General features: G+C 52.3%; 2 protein-coding genes across 5 annotated transcripts in view; one reads left to right on the top strand and one right to left on the bottom strand.

The window, feature by feature from the left end:
* Positions 1-2,339: 2,339 nt before the first annotated feature.
* CLEC17A (C-type lectin domain containing 17A) lies at positions 2,340-13,523 on the top strand. 4 transcript variants are annotated; one of them, XM_058727748.1, is made up of 12 exons: positions 2,340-2,476; positions 2,623-2,700; positions 4,227-4,259; positions 4,356-4,406; positions 4,490-4,531; positions 4,691-4,732; positions 5,527-5,667; positions 5,755-5,817; positions 8,086-8,181; positions 8,393-8,544; positions 9,961-10,070; positions 12,197-13,523. In XM_058727748.1, exons 1-12 carry the CDS (start codon positions 2,443-2,445, stop codon positions 12,327-12,329), a joined length of 975 nt encoding a protein of 324 aa, XP_058583731.1. In that variant the 5' UTR covers positions 2,340-2,442; the 3' UTR covers positions 12,330-13,523. The 4 variants fall into 4 exon arrangements, with proteins under 4 accessions (XP_058583731.1, XP_058583730.1, XP_058583732.1 ...); XM_058727747.1 differs by having other exon boundaries at positions 4,691-4,753; XM_058727749.1 differs by having other exon boundaries at positions 4,691-4,753; positions 11,309-12,333.
* A 1,415-nt stretch (positions 13,524-14,938) lies between these two features.
* The window catches only part of ADGRE3 (adhesion G protein-coupled receptor E3), a 49,826-nt gene continuing 47,430 nt past the window's right edge, over positions 14,939-17,334 (bottom strand). The window contains exon 16 of the mRNA XM_058727718.1: positions 14,939-17,019. Within this exon, the coding sequence (XP_058583701.1) occupies positions 16,996-17,019 (24 nt within the window). The 3' untranslated portion in view covers positions 14,939-16,995. The remainder of the gene's footprint in view (positions 17,020-17,334) is intronic.

Here is a 17,334-nt window from a genome sequence, read left to right as displayed (position 1 = left end):
CATGTCTGGCACCTGGGCTGGGACAGCCTGAAGTCTGGCCTCAGCTGGGACTGTTGAGCGAACACCTCCATACGGCTTGGGTTTCCTCGCAACATGGCCACAGGGAGCACGTGTTCTGACACAGCCAGGTGGAGGCTGCATGGCAGCTGTCAGTCACACCACATTCTGTGGTCAGAAGAGAGTCACTGCCACCGTCCCAGATTCAAGGGGAGTGTTGGACTCCTTGGCGGAGTGGCGAGGTCACGTTGCATGAGCACATGTAGGACAGACAGATACTGTTGCAGCCATCTTTTGAAAATTCAACTTGCCAGAGCCATGAAATGAGAGAAGAGAGGAGTCATGGGTGATTCTCAGGCCGTTGGCCCCAAAGGCTGATGGCAGGCCTTTGGAGAAACACAAGGCAGGCTGCCCACTTGGGCAGAATGCTCCAAATGGCTCCAGCCTGTTTACCCCACTGTCTTCACTTGGCTCTCAGGGAACTCCCACATCTGTGCTGAACCAAAAGATGTGGCCACCCTTCCTGCAGCCCCTTCCCACAGGTCCCTGGTTTGGGATCGGAGTCAAAACCTCATCCCTTGCTTTACCAATGAGGTGGACAGACTTCTCTCTTCAACTCTTACTTTTTATTTAAAAAAAAATTTTTTTTAACGTTTATTTATTTTTGAGACAGAGAGAGACAGAGCATGAACGGGGGAGGGGCAGAGAGAGAGGGAGACACAGAATCTGAAACAGGCTCCAGGCTCTGAGCAGTCAGCCCAGAGCCCGACGCGGGGCTCGAACTCACAGACCGTGAGATCATGACCTGAGCCGAAGTCAGACACTTAACCGACTGAGCCACCCAGGCGCCCCTACTCTCACTTTTTACACTTGATCTTAGCCAAAAGGCCGAGAAGCGATTACTCTCACTTTTTAAATAACTTCCAGTCGATGTCAAGCTCAGGGTGAAAAACCTTCCTTTGCAAGTTCTGTGCATGGGATGGTGGTGACCAGCCTTCAGGATGGCCCCCGATGATCCTCACGTCTTGGTGTTCACGCTCTCATGGCGTCTCCTTCCACGACGACTCGGAACCGATCGGGGTGAAAAAAGATAGCAGCGGTCACAGCTTGTGACTTGTACGGCCAAAGCATCCAAGGTGGCATGGCTTCCACCCTGGCCTGTGCCACATTGGGAGGACGCTCCATCGGCCCTTTGGAGAGAGCGCCCCATCTTGGAAGCAGATCTCCCAGCTTCAGCACAGAGACCTTGGCCCCAGGGAGCCTCTTGACGGGATATGCGAGATCCCGAGGAAGAACCAGTCACCCAGCCAAGCTGCTCTTGAACTCAGCGCCACGGAAACTGCGAGCTAATAAATGCTTGCTGTTGTTTACGAAGCTTTGGGGTAATTTGTGATGCAGCCAGAGATAACTCAGCCAGGAACGTGGAACATGGAACGTTCGCTGTGGACCGTGGGAGTACTTAGCACCTATCACTTTAGCATTTTGTCGCAAATGTCACTTCCAGGAGGCCTTCCCTCTTTATCTCTCTACACTACCCTCTATCCTATCCCTCACTCTATTTTATTGTATTTTATTGTCATTAAAAAAAAAAGTTTATTTAAGTGATTTCTGCTCCCGACGTGGGGCTCGAACTCATGACCCTGAGATCAAAAGCTTCATGCTCTTCTGACTGAGCCAGCCAGGTGCCCCTGTTTTATGTCACTTTTTAAATGTTTGTACATTTTTGAGAAAGAGAGCATGAGCGGGGGGCGGGGGCAGAGAGAGAGGGAGACACAGAATCTGAAGCAGGCTGCAGGCTCTGAGCTGTCAGCACAGAGCCCAACGTGGGGCTCAAACTCACGAGCCGTGACCTGAGCTGAAGTCGGACGTTTAACCAACTGAGCCACCCGGGCGCCCCAGGAGAGAGTCCTAAGTAGGCTCCACGCTCAGCACAGAGCCCGACGCGGGGCTCGAACCCACGAGCTGTGAGATCATGACCTGAGCCGAAGCCGGACGCTTGACCGATGGAGCCACCCAGGCACCCCTACGTGATTTTATTTTAATACTTGGTGACTATTGGAAATAAAATGAAAAACCGAACCACTTATTTCTATATTGATTTACTAGCTCAGTGTCTGTTGTGTCTTGATCGCAAGTTCCACGAAGGAAGGAGCTTATCCGTTTTTTCCACCCAGGGCTTGGTGCTCAGATGCAGGCGTTGCCACTTCTGTGCGTGAATCCAAACTGGGTCGAAGGATGTGTGCGTCTGTGTGTGTGTGTGTGTGTGCGCGCGCACGTGTGTGTGGGGGGGTTTGGGTGGTTCCCCCGAAGGTGGATTTGCATGTACTTGAATTTTAATGAAAAAGGGAACTGAGAGAAACCTCAGGCACCTGAGCAGGAGGCGTCAGGGGCAGATACCATCCGGTCCTCTCTTCTCAGGCTCTCGTGTTAGCTGTGGCCGTGCACATGTATACCAACTCTGGATGCCAGGACCTGCCAGGTATGGCCCTGGCCGGGCTGGAGCTGGGGGCCAGCCAGGGATGGTCGGGACCCAGATTACGGCATCCCCACCCCGCGGCTAGAAACCGGGGCCCGAGGGACAGAGGAGGGGATGGGCGGGGCTCTCACTCGCCTGTCGTCTGGAAGGGACCAGAGAGGAGGAGGAGGATGGAGATGATTACGAGAACATGGCACCCCCCTACAAGGATCTCCCTCCCAAGCCAGGTAAGAGGACTCCTCAGAGGCCGGGTGCAGAAAATGTGTGGCCTGTGGCCCGAGGGAAGCAGCGGCCAGGGGGCATTAGCTGGGCGCTGTAGACGCACGGTCAGCCTCCTGTGTGCCCAGCCAGACGCGGTGATGACAGGTGTCTCTGTGCCTCTGCCCTGCCCCGGAAGGCCTCCCTGTCCACTGGGAGGGGCGGTTCTGGGCACAGCCCCCGGTGAGCAGGTCCACGAAGGGATGGCCCGAGAGAATGGGGGAAATCTCCAGGGGGAATTGAGGGCTCCGCTTGTAGTGGTGGGGAGACTGGGGTCGGGGGGGGGATATTGGGATGGGGCTTAACGGATGTGCATAGGTCCTGAGACACGAAAGCTGGTGCTTCATAAGCAGTGAGTGGACCCTCGACTCCCGGCCTCCTCACATCCACACTCTGGGAACCAGATTTGCCTTTAGGCTCCGTGCCTGGCCCGGGTCTCGAGAAGAGTCTGCTAAGTGGGTATAAAAGGGAAGGCTTCGAGGCTCCCCTGAGGGTCGAGTGCGCTGTGCTGGTGTCCTGGGACCGTGGCCGGTCCCTGTAGGGCGGGGCGCTGCACCCACCGCATCTTAGTCCAGTGAGAGGCCGACCCGGGAGGTGCCCGGGGCTCCGAATGAGGCAGGGGGGGCCCTGGGCTCTGCGGCCTGTCGGCTCCCAGCTCCCACTTGGTGTCGACACAATCCTCAAGTCCACCTCCAACATGGACCCCACCCATTCCATCTTCAGTGCTACCCCTTCCCCGAAGTCGGCCCCTTCCCCATGTCCGATTGCAGTCCGATTTCCAGCTTTATTTCCAAAGCCACAGTCGTCCCCCTTTCTTCCACAGAACCACGACCTAAACGGCGTTTCCTCCCCATCCCCTGGTGCGGGGATAGTCCCACCCTTTGTCCGGACCACATCCCGCACCGCAACCCTGCTCCCGTGTCCGTCACCGTCCCCCCACCCCATCCTCAACCCAGCCACACCCGTGACTCCATCCTTAGCCCAGACTCAGCCGTGTCTTTCAAACGTTTTTTTTTTTTTTTTTTTTTTTTTTTTTTTTTTGGGACAGAGAGAGACAGAGCATGAACGGGGGAGGGGCAGAGAGAGAGAGGGAGACACAGAATCGGAAGCAGGCTCCAGGCTCTGGGCCGTCAGCCCAGAGCCCGACGCAGGGCTCGAACTCACGGACTGCGAGATCGTGACCTGGCTGAAGTCGGACGCTTAACCGACTGCGCCACCCAGGCGCCCCTCAGCCGTGTCTTTAACTTACGGCGAACAACTGCCCCAGTTTTTCCCAGGGCTGAGTGATTTCCTGGAATGTGGGGCTTTGAGGTTGAAAACCGGGCAAGTCCCGGGCGATCCAGGACCACTGGTCGCTCTAGCTCAACCCCGGTTCCATTCTCATGCTCAACCCTGTCCCTCACCCTCCACTTGAGCCTGGGCCCTGGCTCCATCACTGCCTCTGATCTTTTTCCGGGCCTCACACCGGCTCTAACTCTGAACTTCTCTTCCACAGACTCGATGGCCCCACCTAGGCCTCCGAGGGCAGGTGAGTTGGGGCTGGGGGTACAGGAAACTCAGTGCTGCCTTTGTGCTGCTCTGGGCCTAACCATTCCTTTCCCTCCCTCCCCTCCCACCCCCCCAGGAAAGAAAACAGAGAACCCCCCACTGCCTTGCAAGTCCTCAAAGATCAAAGGTGAGAATCTGGGGCTGGGACCTTTCAGTTTACCTGGCTGAAGTCCTTGTCTGCGTAACCACTGTCTTTCTGGCCCCTTCCAGGCCCGGACCTCACCCCAGTCATCTGCACATCTCCTCCACTGGGTGAGCGGCGGGGAGAGCCTTTCAGAAGCCTGCGAGGGGACACCGGGAAGCCCTCCAGTTCCCTAGGGAACAAATCGGATGGGATGGGGGAGGTGTTGATCTTGGGATGTAGAGTCTTGCAGCAACTTGCGAATAAATGCTTCTCTCCCTTTCTCCCAGGTGTCAATCCAGAATGCCCCCCGTTCCAGCCGTCCCTAGCCGGTAAGTCCACATGCCCCCCAGGTGTGCCCCTCTCTTCCCTCTCATGGTAGCAAGTATCCTTGAGTCAGACCTATAGCTCCAGAGGGAGACCCTGGGGCAGAGAAGAGTCTCCTTTCAGAAGGTCCTCCTCCCTGAGTCTAAACCAGACTCGAGGGACCCAGGGTCTCTGCTTGATTCTCCTCAGGCCCCACCTCCTACTTGCATAAAGCATGGGAAACATTCTCTGCCCCTGATGCAAAGGTCCATAAGCTTCCTAGAAGGGGGGAGCAGCTTGGGCAGGGGCTGCTGGAGAGTATAGGGTAATGCATCGCAAACGTTAGGAGCTGCGCTGGGTCCAACTCATGCACGACCTCGCCAAGCCCTCCGTTTACTTATTTGCAAACCGAGAATAATAGTGACATCTACGTGATAAGGGTGAGGATCCAGTAATAGGGGTGTGACAGGATGCTTTGGCACACGGCACGTTCTCTCCCGTGTTCTGGGTTATGTTGTAGTCGTGTTAGGTTGCGGCGATGGGGTTGGATTTGAAAATGGAGATGGGATGGGGGTGGGGCTTCATTTGGAGATGGGGAGGGGGCTCCGTTTGGGGAAGCGATGGCCCTGAGGCACAGCATGTGCTCTTCTGGGCCCCTTCAGGGTTCTCTTCCCCTGACCCTCTCTCGCCGACGCCCTCTGGTGATCCAGTCATGACCACGGATCTCTGTCTCCCCGCTGTTGGAGAGAGGCTCGAGTGTCTCTTCCTCACTCTATGAAGCACCAGCACTGGTCTCTGTGTCCCCACTCTCTTCCCCCAGCCACCCCGGGGTCCCAGCTCAGTCAGAAGTCCAGATGTCCTGGGTGCTACCAGGAGGAGAGACTGGTGGTGTTCCTGTGCCTGCTGGTGGTGGTGTCACTGCTCCTGGGCTGCACTGGTCTGGCTGTGACCCTTATCAAGTGTGAGTAGGAAGGGGATGGGGCCTGGGGAGACGCTGAGCATGGGGCGTGGGGGGGGGCCTGGGCTCAAGATGGACTCTTCCTCATAGACCAGGAGGTGGTGGGAGAGCTGAGAATGTTGACCTTTCAGCAGACGGCATGGCAAGCAAGTGGTGAGTGCTTTGTTCCCTTCATGTTATGCATATCGAACGCCCAACATGACCCCTCAAATGCGACCCCAAGGCCACTTCCGATCCTGCCTTTCCCGGGAATTGTGTAGGTATCGGGGGACGGGTGGGGTAGGGAGCACATCAGGCACCGTTCCTGTCCTTGCACAGCGTGTGCATGAGCGTGTGTTTACGTGCATGTGTGCGTCTAGATCGCCACTGTCCAATATGGCGGCCATGAGCCACTGTGGCTATGGGACAAGTAGGCTATTGGACACTGTGGCTATGGGACACTTGCAGTGTGGTCATTCTGAACGGAGATGGGCTGTGAGTGTAAAACACACACCAATGTCAAAGACTTGCTCCAAAAAAAAAAAAAAAAAGAATGTAAAATATCTCAACAATATCAAGAATAATAATCTTTAATACTGGTTACCCATTAAACTCTTTTGGCTATATTGGCATAAGTAAAAAAAATAACACTCAAATTATTTTTGCTCGCTTTCTTCTGACTTTTATTTTATTTTATTTTTTTTTCAACATTTTTAATTTATTTTTGGGACAGAGAGAGACAGAGCATGAACGGGGGAGGGGCAGAGAGAGAGGGAGACACAGAATCGGAAACAGGCTCCAGGCTCCGAGCCATCAGCCCAGAGCCTGACGCGGGGCTCGAACTCACGGACCGCGAGATCGTGACCTGGCTGAAGTCGGACGCTTAACCGACTGCGCCACCCAGGCGCCCCTCTTCTGACTTTTAAAAAATGGGGCCATTAGGGACGCCTGGGTGGCTTAGTCGGTTAAGTGCCTGACCTCGGCTCAGGTCATGATCTCGCGGTTCGTGGGTGCAAGCCCTGCGTCCCCCTGAAGTCTGCTTCAGATTCTGTGTCTCCCTCTCTCTCTGCCTCTCCTCAGCTAGTGCTCTGTCTCTTTCTCTCTCAAAAATGAATAAACATTAAAAATTTAAAAAAAAAATTTTTTTTTTTTTTCCCAACGTTTATTTATTTTTGGGACAGAGAGAGACAGAGCATGAACGGGGGAGGGACAGAGAGAGAGGGAGACACAGAATCGGAAACAGGCTCCAGGCTCTGAGCCATCAGCCCAGAGCCTGACGCGGGGCTCGAACTCACGGACCGTGAGATCGTGACCTGGCTGAAGCCGGACGCTTAACCGACTGCGCCACCCAGGCGCCCCTAAAAATTTTTTTTTTAAATGGGGCCATTCGAAAATTCAAAATTATGTATGTGGTTTATATTCTACTTCTGTTGGACGGCACAGGTAGTAAGAAGCGTTTACCAAATTATCACCCAAATGAGTATAAAATCCCAAATTTTAGCGAATTGTCCAAAGGATGCTGATTCTATGAAAAAAAATATAATAAGGGATCTTTGACCTTATCTTTGGGAAGGTCATATAGGGCTTTCCTAGGGAAAGAGTGCTGTAGCTGAGTGAGGGAAGGGAAAGAATTAACCACGTGAGGGGCGGAGGGCTTCAGGTGTGTGCAAAGGCCCTGTGGCAGGAGGCAATGTCGTAAGTACAAGGGAGGAGTATGGGGCAGTTGGATGGGTGAGAGGTGATGGTGGCTTGGACGAGGGTGGAGAGAGGTGGGTGGAGTAGAAAAGCTTTAGTGGGTAGAGAGACGGAAGGGTGTCCAGCCGGAAGTGGGCAAGTCTGGTGTGGGAGCAGTGGGAATACTTAGTTGTAGAAGAATCTCCTGGGCTAGCACGGCCTTCGCCATGTTTGCTGAAGCCCGACAACTGTCGCATGTTGCATTCAAGCCACGCTTCTGCTCGAAACCCACTGGTGGTGTCTCACTGCCCAGAGTCCAAGGCGAAACTCCAGGCTTAACACTCGAGGACCTGGACATTGGCCCTCACCCTACTTTGAGCTCTGGCTCCTGTGAGGTTCACCTTGACCTCTACCACTGCGGCCTGCCCCAACATGTCTGCTTCTGTAAAGGTGGCCCCGGCCTGCTGAGCCTCCCTCCCTCTCTCTCGCGGATACTGAGTCACTATCTTCCTGCAAACCCCACCTCCTCCAGGAAGTCCACCATCCCCACTCTTCCCCAAGCCCCAGAGCTCAGTCCCTCCTCTGAGCCACTCTGGGACTCTCTCTGGGCACTGAGCACGTCAGTTTCGAGTTCTAGCACCACCCGCTAGAAAGAGGGTGCAGTGAGGAGCGTGGGTCTCGCTTCTTTCTGGTGTTTGCAGTCAGCGGTGGGTGGATGGGTAGATGGGGGTTTGTGTTACTAACCTTCCAGCCCATCCTTGCTGACAGTGACTGGCACGGCAGGGCTGGCTGGCCTGAAGAAGGATATTGACCACATAAGAACTAACACCAACCAGTCCCTGGTAGAACTTCGGGGCTTATTAGGTGAGTGGGACTTGGGGAACTGCCCTGAGATGCGGGACGTGACCATGCTGGCATGTTGCACAAATCCCCAGGGGGGTGATACTCAGTGCAGTTAACCCGAGCGATGCCCCCTGGAGATGAGCAGTGCGCAACCCACACAACTGTGTATGGCACACCGTGTACATGACCCCGGCTCTGGGGCCATGCTGAGAGCATACTATTCTGTCCCTAGACTGTACCAGGATCACCTGCCCTCAGGACTGGCTCCCCTTTGAGGGCAAGTGTTACTACTTCTCCCCAAGGACCAAGTCATGGGATGAAGCCCGGAAGTTCTGCCAGGAGAATTACTCTCACTTGGTCATCATCAATACCATCGCCGAACAGGTGAGCTATCCCCTCCAAGTCCTCAAGAGCCAGCAGGTTTCACATATCCTTCCTGGATGGAGAGAAATTGGAAGTGCTTTTGAGCCACGAAGACTTTTTCTTTTTTAAAATGTTTATTTATTTATTTTGAGAGAGAGAGAGAGAGAGAGAGAGCAGGGGAGGGGCAGAGAGAATCTCAAGCAATGTCAGAACAGAGCCTGACGTGGGGCTTGATCCCACGAACCATGAGACCATGACCTGAGCCAAATTCAAGAGTTAGATGCTTAGTTGACTGAGTTGCCTAGATGCTCTTAGCCACTAAAACTTTTTTTTTTTAATTGTTTATTACTTTTGAGAGAGAGAGAGAGAGAGACAGAGACAGAGAGCAAGCAGGGAAGGGACAGAGAGAGAGGGAGACACAGAACCGGAAGCAAGCTCCAGGCTCTGAGCTGTCAGCACAGAGCCCCACGCGGGGCTCGAACCCTCGGACCTCGAGATCGTGACCTGAGCTGTAGTCGGCTGCCCAACCGACTGAGCCACCCAGGCGCCCCTGCCACTAAGCCTTTTAATCACAAGGTTAAGAGGACAGGCTCTCGTTGGGTTCAAATCCCAAGTCTCGGCATTCTCTCTAACCCGGAGATATCGTCACGGCTATTATATTCCTTCCGTTCTCCAGGCTGTGTTCCAAACACCTTGCGTCTTACATTAACGTCCTCACAACAACCTTGTGAATTAGCGTGCGAGTCAGGAGGGGTCACGTGATGCCCAAGTAACCGTCCCCTAGCTCGATGAGGGATGCGTGGGTCCTGCTGCGCTTTGAGGTGGTAGGAAAGCAGTTTCACCGGCGAAGGAAAACTGGCGTTTCGTAAGCACCTGCGATGATTTGGTGCTACGACGGTTAGAGGGCCAAGCCATTTGCACACGGTAGACATTGCTTGTACTTCGCAGATGGGGAAACCGAGGCACCGTACGTTTAAGAGACTTGCCCGTGGCCATGGACAACTAGCAAGTGTCAGAGCTGGGATTTGAGCCCGGGGGTCTGCATGGTCTTTTCCCATCCTTTACCTGTGTCATTATTTTCAAGCAGATTTCTTGTAGACAACATACAGTTGGGTCTTTTTTTTTTTACCTGTTCTTTATTTTTGAGAGAGAGTGTGTGAGCGAGGGAGGGGCAGAGAGAGAGAGAGAGAGAGAGGGACAGAGGATCTGAAGCAGGCTCTGGGCTGACAGCAGTGAGCCCAATGCGGGGCTCGAACTCACAAATTGTGAGATCATGTCCTGAGCTGAAGGTGGACGCTCCACCGACTGAGCTGCCCGGCCGCCCCGGATCTTCTTTTTTAAATCCAGTCTGACAATTTCTGGCTCTTAATGGGTGTTTTTAGACCATTTACATTTGATGTAATTAAGCTGATGGCTGAATGGAGTTTGTACTTGCAGAAGTTTGTGGCCAAGGCTCATGGCTCTCCACGGATCTACTGGCTGGGGCTGAGTGACAGGGACCATGAAGGGGACTGGAAGTGGCTGGATGGGTCACCTGTCACTCTGAGGCAAGTATTGAGGGCCCTTGGGGTCTCTGCCCGCCATGGTCTTTGTGCAGTCCAAGCCAGAAGATTCTTTAGAACCCCAGACCAGGCTGGATAAAGGAGGCCCAAGGGTGCTTTTTTGCTCACAGGGAATCTGGTCCCTGTACCTTTAAAATTTTTCTCCATTGCGGGGAGCCTGGGTGGCTCAGGTCATGATCTCATGCTCCGTGAGTTCGAGCCCCGTGTTGGGCTCTGTGCTGACGGCTCAGAGCCTGGAGCCTGCTTCCGATTCTGTGTCTCCCTCTCTCTCTGCCCCTCCCCCGTTCATGCTCTGTCTCTCTCTGTCTCAAAAATAAATAAACGTTAAAAAAAATTAAAAAAAAAAAGAGTTCATCAAACTTTTGTAATTTTTTTGGTTTAATTGTAGATGAAATGGAATCCCAATTTAGTATTAATTTACATTCTCTTATAATGACTGGAGTTGGATATGTTTTTTTTTTTATTATTTGTATGTTTTTTAAAGTTTATTTTGAGAGAGAGCGCAAGCAGGGGAGCAGGGGCGGGGCAGAGAGAGGGAGAGAGAGAGAATCCCAAGTAGGCTCGTGCTGCCAGTGCAGAGCTCGATGTGGGGCTCGGACCCACAAGCCATGAGTTGGACGCTTCACCGACTGGGCCCCCCAGGTGCTCCTGGGTATCTTCTCATATGTTTAATAGACACAGGTATTAACTTTTCTGTGAAGTGTTTATTATATCATTGGTATATTTTTACACTGGGATTTTAGTTTTTTTCTTCTTTCTTTCTTTCCTTCTTCCTTTCTTTCTCTTTCTTTCTTTCTTTCTTCCTTTAAATGTTTATTTATTTTTGAGAGAGCATGAGCAGGGGAGGGACAGAGAGAGAGGGAGACATAGAATTTAAAGCAGGCTCCAGGCTCCAAGTTGTCAGCAGAGAGCCCACAGAGTCCGATGCAGGGCTCGAACCCACGAACTGTGAGATCATGACCTGAGCCAAAGTCAGAAGCCTAACCGACTGAGCCACCCAGGCACCCTTCTTCTTTATTTCTAAGAGCTCTTTATATATTAGAAATATTAGTGTCCTGACAGGGGTTCTCATTTTTTGTTAAAGATTCCTGGAGGAGGGCACCGCTCTATAAATAGCAAAGACATGGCATAGTGGGGTGCTGTGAGGGCCCAGCTGAGACCCCCTCATGGGGCTGGTGCAGCCCTCCCCCGGCAGGGATGGCTCACGGATGTGCTTTCTCCAGAGAGTTGTCCTCAGCTGAATGGAGGCCAGCTCCCCTAGGAGGTTACTTCAGCCCACAGCCAACGAGTGGCTAAGAGAAGCCGGGACCCTTTGTCACAAGTCAAGAGAACTCTGTGGTGCTGTTCACATTCCAGAGCTCCCTCTTGGATCAGGCTGAGGCAAGACCAGGCTGAACCCACATCCGGGCTCAAGGTCTCCCCTGCACCATCCTGCTTCTCGCACTCCTCTCCTGAGAGCATCCCTTAGTAAATCCCATGCACCCGAATTGCCAAATCAGGCTCTGCCTTAATGGAAGAGACTTCAGATACTCCAATACCTGGGAGGTTGGAAGGATTCCAAGAAGCGTTCTTTGTAAGAGGCAGAAACTGACCAGATGTAGGAAACGGACTCAGGAGCAGGAGACCGTCCTGGTGAACCGGGAGGCGGGGCTGAATTAAGACAGACAAGGTGGGGGTGAAGGGGACAAAGTGGCAGCTTCAGGTAATTCTAGAAAGCTGAAGAAATGGCTAGGATGCAAGAAAGAGCCTTGAACCGTGAGTGCCTTTCCTCCCCCCTCCCCCCGACTCCTTGATATTCTTTCTTTAATTAATAGACTTTCTTTTTTGCCAAACAATTGAGCAGAAGGTACACAGTTTCCTCTGTCATTACCATCTTGCATTTTTGGGGTGGCACGTTTGTTACAGACGATGAACCATTATGGATACATTCTGATGAGTTGAAGTCCTCGGTTCACATTAGGCTTCGCTCCAAGTGTTGTGCATTCTGTGGGTTTTGACGCGTGTATGTTGTCACGTATCCACCGTCGCAGTATCGCATAGAGTGCCCTGAAAAAAATCCCCTGTGCCCCACCTGTTCATCCCTCCCCAATGCCTGCTTTTCCTCTCTGCAGCTTTTGGGACCCAGAGGAGCCCAACAACATCAACGATGAGGACTGTGCCAGCATGAACAAAGGTGGCACCTGGAATGACCTCTCTTGTGACAAAACGACCTACTGGATTTGTGAGCGGAAATGTTCCTGTTGAACCCCACGGCTGAGGGTGGGGGGGGGAGTCCCTACTCGAGTGCCCCTTGGCTCTTGGGGATGAGAACCTCCCGCCCTTCCACGGAAGACTCTGCCAGTCTGTGAACCAACATGGATGGACCTACGATGGAACCAGCAGCTTGGATGGAGCCAGTCCCATCCTTGGGTGCAAGTGAGAGCATTTCTAGGGCGACTAGAGGGCTTGTGCGATTGGATGATGTCCTAGTCTATTCAGGCCGTTGTACCAGAATACTGGAAACTGGATGGCTTACAGGCAATAAGAGATTTACTTGTTGAATTTCTGGAAGCCGGGAGGTCCAAGGTGAAAGTGCAGTGCTTGGTGAGGGCCCACTTTCTGATTCGCAGAGGGCCATCTTGCTGTGTTCTCTTATGCTGCAAGGGGGGAGAACTCTCTGGGGTTCCTGTTATAAGGAACAAAGAGTTCCACCCTTATGACCTGATCGCCTCCATCGCCTCGAACCATCACATTGAGGGTTAGGGTTTAAGATACGAATTGGGCGGGGGACACACAATTCAGTCTGTAGCAGGTGGCGAGCTGGCAGGAGACCAGGTCTTAGACATTGTCTCCCAGCTCTGGGGGCTGGAGGAAACTCACCAAGTCCTTGCTCCTGGCTCCGCGGAAGCAATCCTGGCCGCAGGGGGCTCCGGGTCTGATAATGACTGAGCTGGAGCGGAAAACTCCCTGGCTCTTCTGAACCCTGGGGTGCTGGCCCAGGGCTCCCTTACTGCCTACCTGATGTGGAACAGCTTCTGGGAAAGCAGGTGGGGAAAAATTGTTCTTGACAAAACAACTTTCTCAATGTCCCAGGTGAGGTTTGCCTGACCTAGGGGGCAGAATCAGGCCTCTGCCAAGACTTGGCCTGTGAAGCTTCCAGAAAGGCAGACCACCTGAGAGGCAAGCCCGCCCCCTCCCCCAGTGTGTGGTCAGATTGCCAGGGCGGTGGCGGTGGCTACCTATGCCTGCACCTGCCTTGAGGCTGTTGGTGGTTTGTAAAGATCTTCGATGAATGATTCACTTTTACTTGCCGTGGACCTTCCTGGACTATTAGCTCTTGCCGTGTGAGAGCTTCTCAAAATGTCAGTTCGATGTGTGGCCCTTGCCCAAGGTGACGGTCCGCTGTGGGGGAGGGTGTGTTCCACAATAAAGCACCGTAGACTGGCTTAAATGCGAGAAGTTTACTGTCTCCTCGTTCTGGAGGCTGAAGTCTAAGACTGGCGGGTCGAAGTCTTTGGTTTCTGGGGAGGTGTCTCTCCTTGAGTTGTATCTGGCCCTCGGCTCCTCGTGTCTCCACATGGACTTGTCCTTGTGCGTATCTGTGTCCGAATCTCTTCTTCTTATAGAGACGCAGGTCATATTGGATCAGGGCCCCTTGCAATGACTTCGTTTTCATGAATTACCTCTTCAAATACAGTCACATTCCGACGTCCTGGGGGTTGGCACTTGAACACGTGAATTCTGGGGGAGAGCAGGACAGCCTGCAATACCCTCTAATGGACCGGTGCTCCGCCCAGTGATCCTGACCATCAGAAACACCCTCGAGGGGAGGCTGGTACTACCCACAGCTGAACACAACGCAACAGGGCAGACCCTTTGGACAATCCCCCAATCATATCCAAAGGGATGTGGGCATTCTCCAAACTGATCAATTGCTTGATCAACAACTACCCTTGGTGAGTAGCTGAATCCTCGTGTTGACTGAGAGCAGGGGATCGAGGCAAGGAGGCTCTGGGCAGAGGGGCAGTGGGGGCGGTTAGCGTTCACTTCCCTTCCAGCCCCCCTCTCTCCTTGTCTCCTCCCCCCTCTACACCTGTCCCCAACTCACCAGGACTGAAACCAGCCCCCCCTACAGCCCATAGACTATAGCGTGGGTGGGTATCCAACCCCAGGGGGCCGTTGGTCCAAGTGACTGTTTATCTGGGGTCAGGGGAAGTTCCTGCATCTCAGAAGAGGAAATGTGAGCCTCCTGCAATGTGTTGAAAAATGGAGAAGCAGGGGCTGTGGTCACATCTTTGGGTCATGCTGGGCTGTTCCACAGTGGGGCTGGCTCAAACCTATCTCCCTCCCACATCTCTCATGATTGTCTAGTTTCAGGTAGACAGATAAGTGTGAAGGAGGTCCCCTTTACCACTTTGGGCGTGAGGGAGCAAAGGCTGGGCATTTTTGGTGCATAAAAATAACAAAAGTCACCGTTTATCAAGCATGTACTGTGTGTTAGACAGACACACGACTCTGTGAAGTTGGAACAACTACCAGCCCCATTTTATAGCTGGGGAAACTGAGGCTTGTCCATTGTCATCTAGTGGCACAGCTCATATTTGGACTCAGTCTGCGCCTCTAATGGTTGATCTCTTTCTGCAGCACCTGCCACCTTTCAAGGGACTGTCTGTAAACTCGAATTATCCCTGAGACCCCAACCTTGTAGCTCTTGTCTCAGCTGGCAGTCATGGGAAGGGAACAGTGTGGTGTGATGGAACAGACATCCTGGGCTGAGGCAGGACACTAGGAATTCAGTTCTGGGTCTGTTGATAATAACCTGTGTGGCTCTCCTGGGGCTATGATGAAAATGCGGATGAGAGGAAGGGTAGGAAGAAAATTAATCTATTCTGAAGAGAAAACTAATGGGATTTGCTGCTGGAGTGAATGTGGGGTGTGAGAGAAAGAGAAGAGTAAAGAATTACTCCAAAATTTTCAACTAAAGGAACAGGAAAGATGGAGTTATTATTACCTAGAGCTGAGGAAGAAAATAATGCTTATGGACACACTTATTTTTGTTTTAATTAAAAAAACTTTAAGTTTATTTACAGAGACTCGATAACACATCTTTGAACACAGCTTGGACTGGCTGCCTTTCTTTCTCTGACTCCCGTCTTCACATTGCTGCTGGTGTTTCCTGGGATCACCTCCAAAATAAAGTACTTATGCTCGAATCCTTGTCTCAGAGTTTGCTCTTGGGGGAATCCAAATCAAGACACTCTGGGACAGGAGAAGACAAGCCTGTGGCGTGGTTCTGGCTTGCCTGGGCTGGAGGGGTTTCTGGGATGTGGGATGCTCAGTGCTAAAGCAGGGAAAGTACTGGGCAAACTGGGATGAGTTGACCACTCTTATAGGACGATCGTGCCAGAGAAGCCAAGAAGACAGAGCTTAAGAAGCAAAGGGGACAATGCATATGTAGATCAAACCATCATGGAAAATTTGCGTAGATCAAACCATCATGGACACTTTACGTAGATCAAACCATCATGGACAATTTACGTAGGTCAAACATCATGAACACTTTACGTAGATCAAACCATCATGGACACTTTACGTAGATCAAACCATCATGGACAATTTTTATGTGTTAATTATACCTCAATAAAGCTGGACAAAATTGAGATACTTGATTATGAAAAAGAAAAAGAAAAGAAGACCCGTGCAATTAAGGGTGACCCGAAGGTCAAGTTAGAAAAGACTGGGAAGTCTCCATCCTTAGCACAGAGGAAGCATTTGGGACATTGAGCTGTTCCTGGGTGTGTTGGAGGCAGAAATCAGACTGCAGTGGTTGAACAGTGAGGGGGCGGCAGGAAGTGGGGATAACAGAGCGTAAACAACTTTTCTAGAATGTTGGGTGGAGGGAGAGAGAGAGAAGTTAATGCAGCAGAGAGGATTTTTTTTTAAATTACATCGAATGGACCTGAATGCCTCCCCCCTACTCTTCCAAACCCCCCTATCATTCCCATGTCAGATCTCCTGGGCATCTCAGGCTAATTCTTCTCCTTTGCAATTTTCATCAATTGGCATTTTGATCTGTGCTTTGAGATATTTCTTCCACGTGTTCTTCTAAGCCCCTAATTTGGCTCTTGACAGTGACCGTACTCTTCTCTTGTTGATCCAGAAAAGTCTCTTGTTTATCCCATTTTTATTAAAATTTTTTTTTAACGTTTATTTATTTTTGAGACAGAGAGAGACAGAGCATGAATGGGGGAGGGTCAGAGAGAGGGAGACACAGAATCTGAAACAGGCTTCAGGCTCTGAGCCGTCAGCACAGAGCCCGACGCGGGGCTTGAACTCACGGACCGCGAGATCATGACCTGAGCTGAAGTTGGCCGCTTAACCGACTGAGCCACCCAGGCACCCCTATCCCATTTTTATTTAATTCCAAAGAGCATTTTGGTTCTGTACTCGAATCTCCATACATTCTTATTTGATTGTGTTCAGTTCTTACTGGAATTAGTCTCTTGTTAAGTTGTCTGTCTACTCCAGCAGGTCTGTTGGGTGGGCGTCAGTTACACCGGACCATCCTCTTTGCAGCTGCCAGGATCTCTCAGTGTTGTCATTTCTTCTTGGGGCTCAGCCCCGGGGGGTTGAGAACTCTAAGCAGGGGCAGTTTCCCAAGCGATGGGAGGAGGCGGATTCTTCGCCCCAAGAGGTGCATGTGCACACCAGGCAGGTAAGCAGAGACACCTCCTTGCTCCCCGGTCTCTGCTTCCTCCTAGATTCAGGAGCAGGGCTCCTCTTGGAGTTCTTGGGGGCCAGAGGGATCACACACACACACACACACACACACACGGGAGTGATGCGGGCCTATCCCAGGAGGTCCATGGACCCCTGTGGGCCAGACTCTTCCTGGGATGGACGGTGTCTGATCTTCAGCCTGGAGTGTTCTTCAGCTTATCTTGGGACTCTCCACCTGGTGCATGGGGGAGACATGTCACTCCCAGATTTCCCTTTGGGGATTCCCCTAGAGACAACACCCTCATCTCTACCCAGATGCCACTGGCCCCAGCAGACTCTGGGTTTAAAGAAGCAGATATATTGGGGCGCCTGGGTGGCGCAGTCGGTTAAGCGTCCGACTTCAGCCAGGTCACGATCTCGCGGTCTGTGAGTTCGAGCCCCGCGTCAGGCTCTGGGCTGGTGGCTCGGAGCCTGGAGCCTGTTTCCGATTCTGTGTCTCCCTCTCTCTCTGCCCCTCCCCCGTTCATGCTCTGTCTCTCTCTGTCCCAAA

Source organism: Neofelis nebulosa, chromosome 4, assembly GCF_028018385.1.
Source record: "Neofelis nebulosa isolate mNeoNeb1 chromosome 4, mNeoNeb1.pri, whole genome shotgun sequence".
In the NCBI taxonomy this organism is placed as follows: Eukaryota; Metazoa; Chordata; class Mammalia; order Carnivora; family Felidae; genus Neofelis; species Neofelis nebulosa.
This window is presented reverse-complemented; position numbering and strand designations above follow the sequence as displayed.

Bases quoted from the DNA above. Each gene is read 5' to 3' on its own strand.
- CLEC17A (XM_058727747.1), top strand. From the start codon at position 2,443: ATGTATACCAACTCTGGATGCCAGGACCTGCCAG. The intron at 5,668-5,754 runs GTGAGTAGGAAG...TCTTCCTCATAG, and splicing joins GGCTGTGACCCTTATCAAGT to ACCAGGAGGTGGTGGGAGAG. The intron at 8,545-9,960 runs GTGAGCTATCCC...TTGTACTTGCAG, and splicing joins TCAATACCATCGCCGAACAG to AAGTTTGTGGCCAAGGCTCA.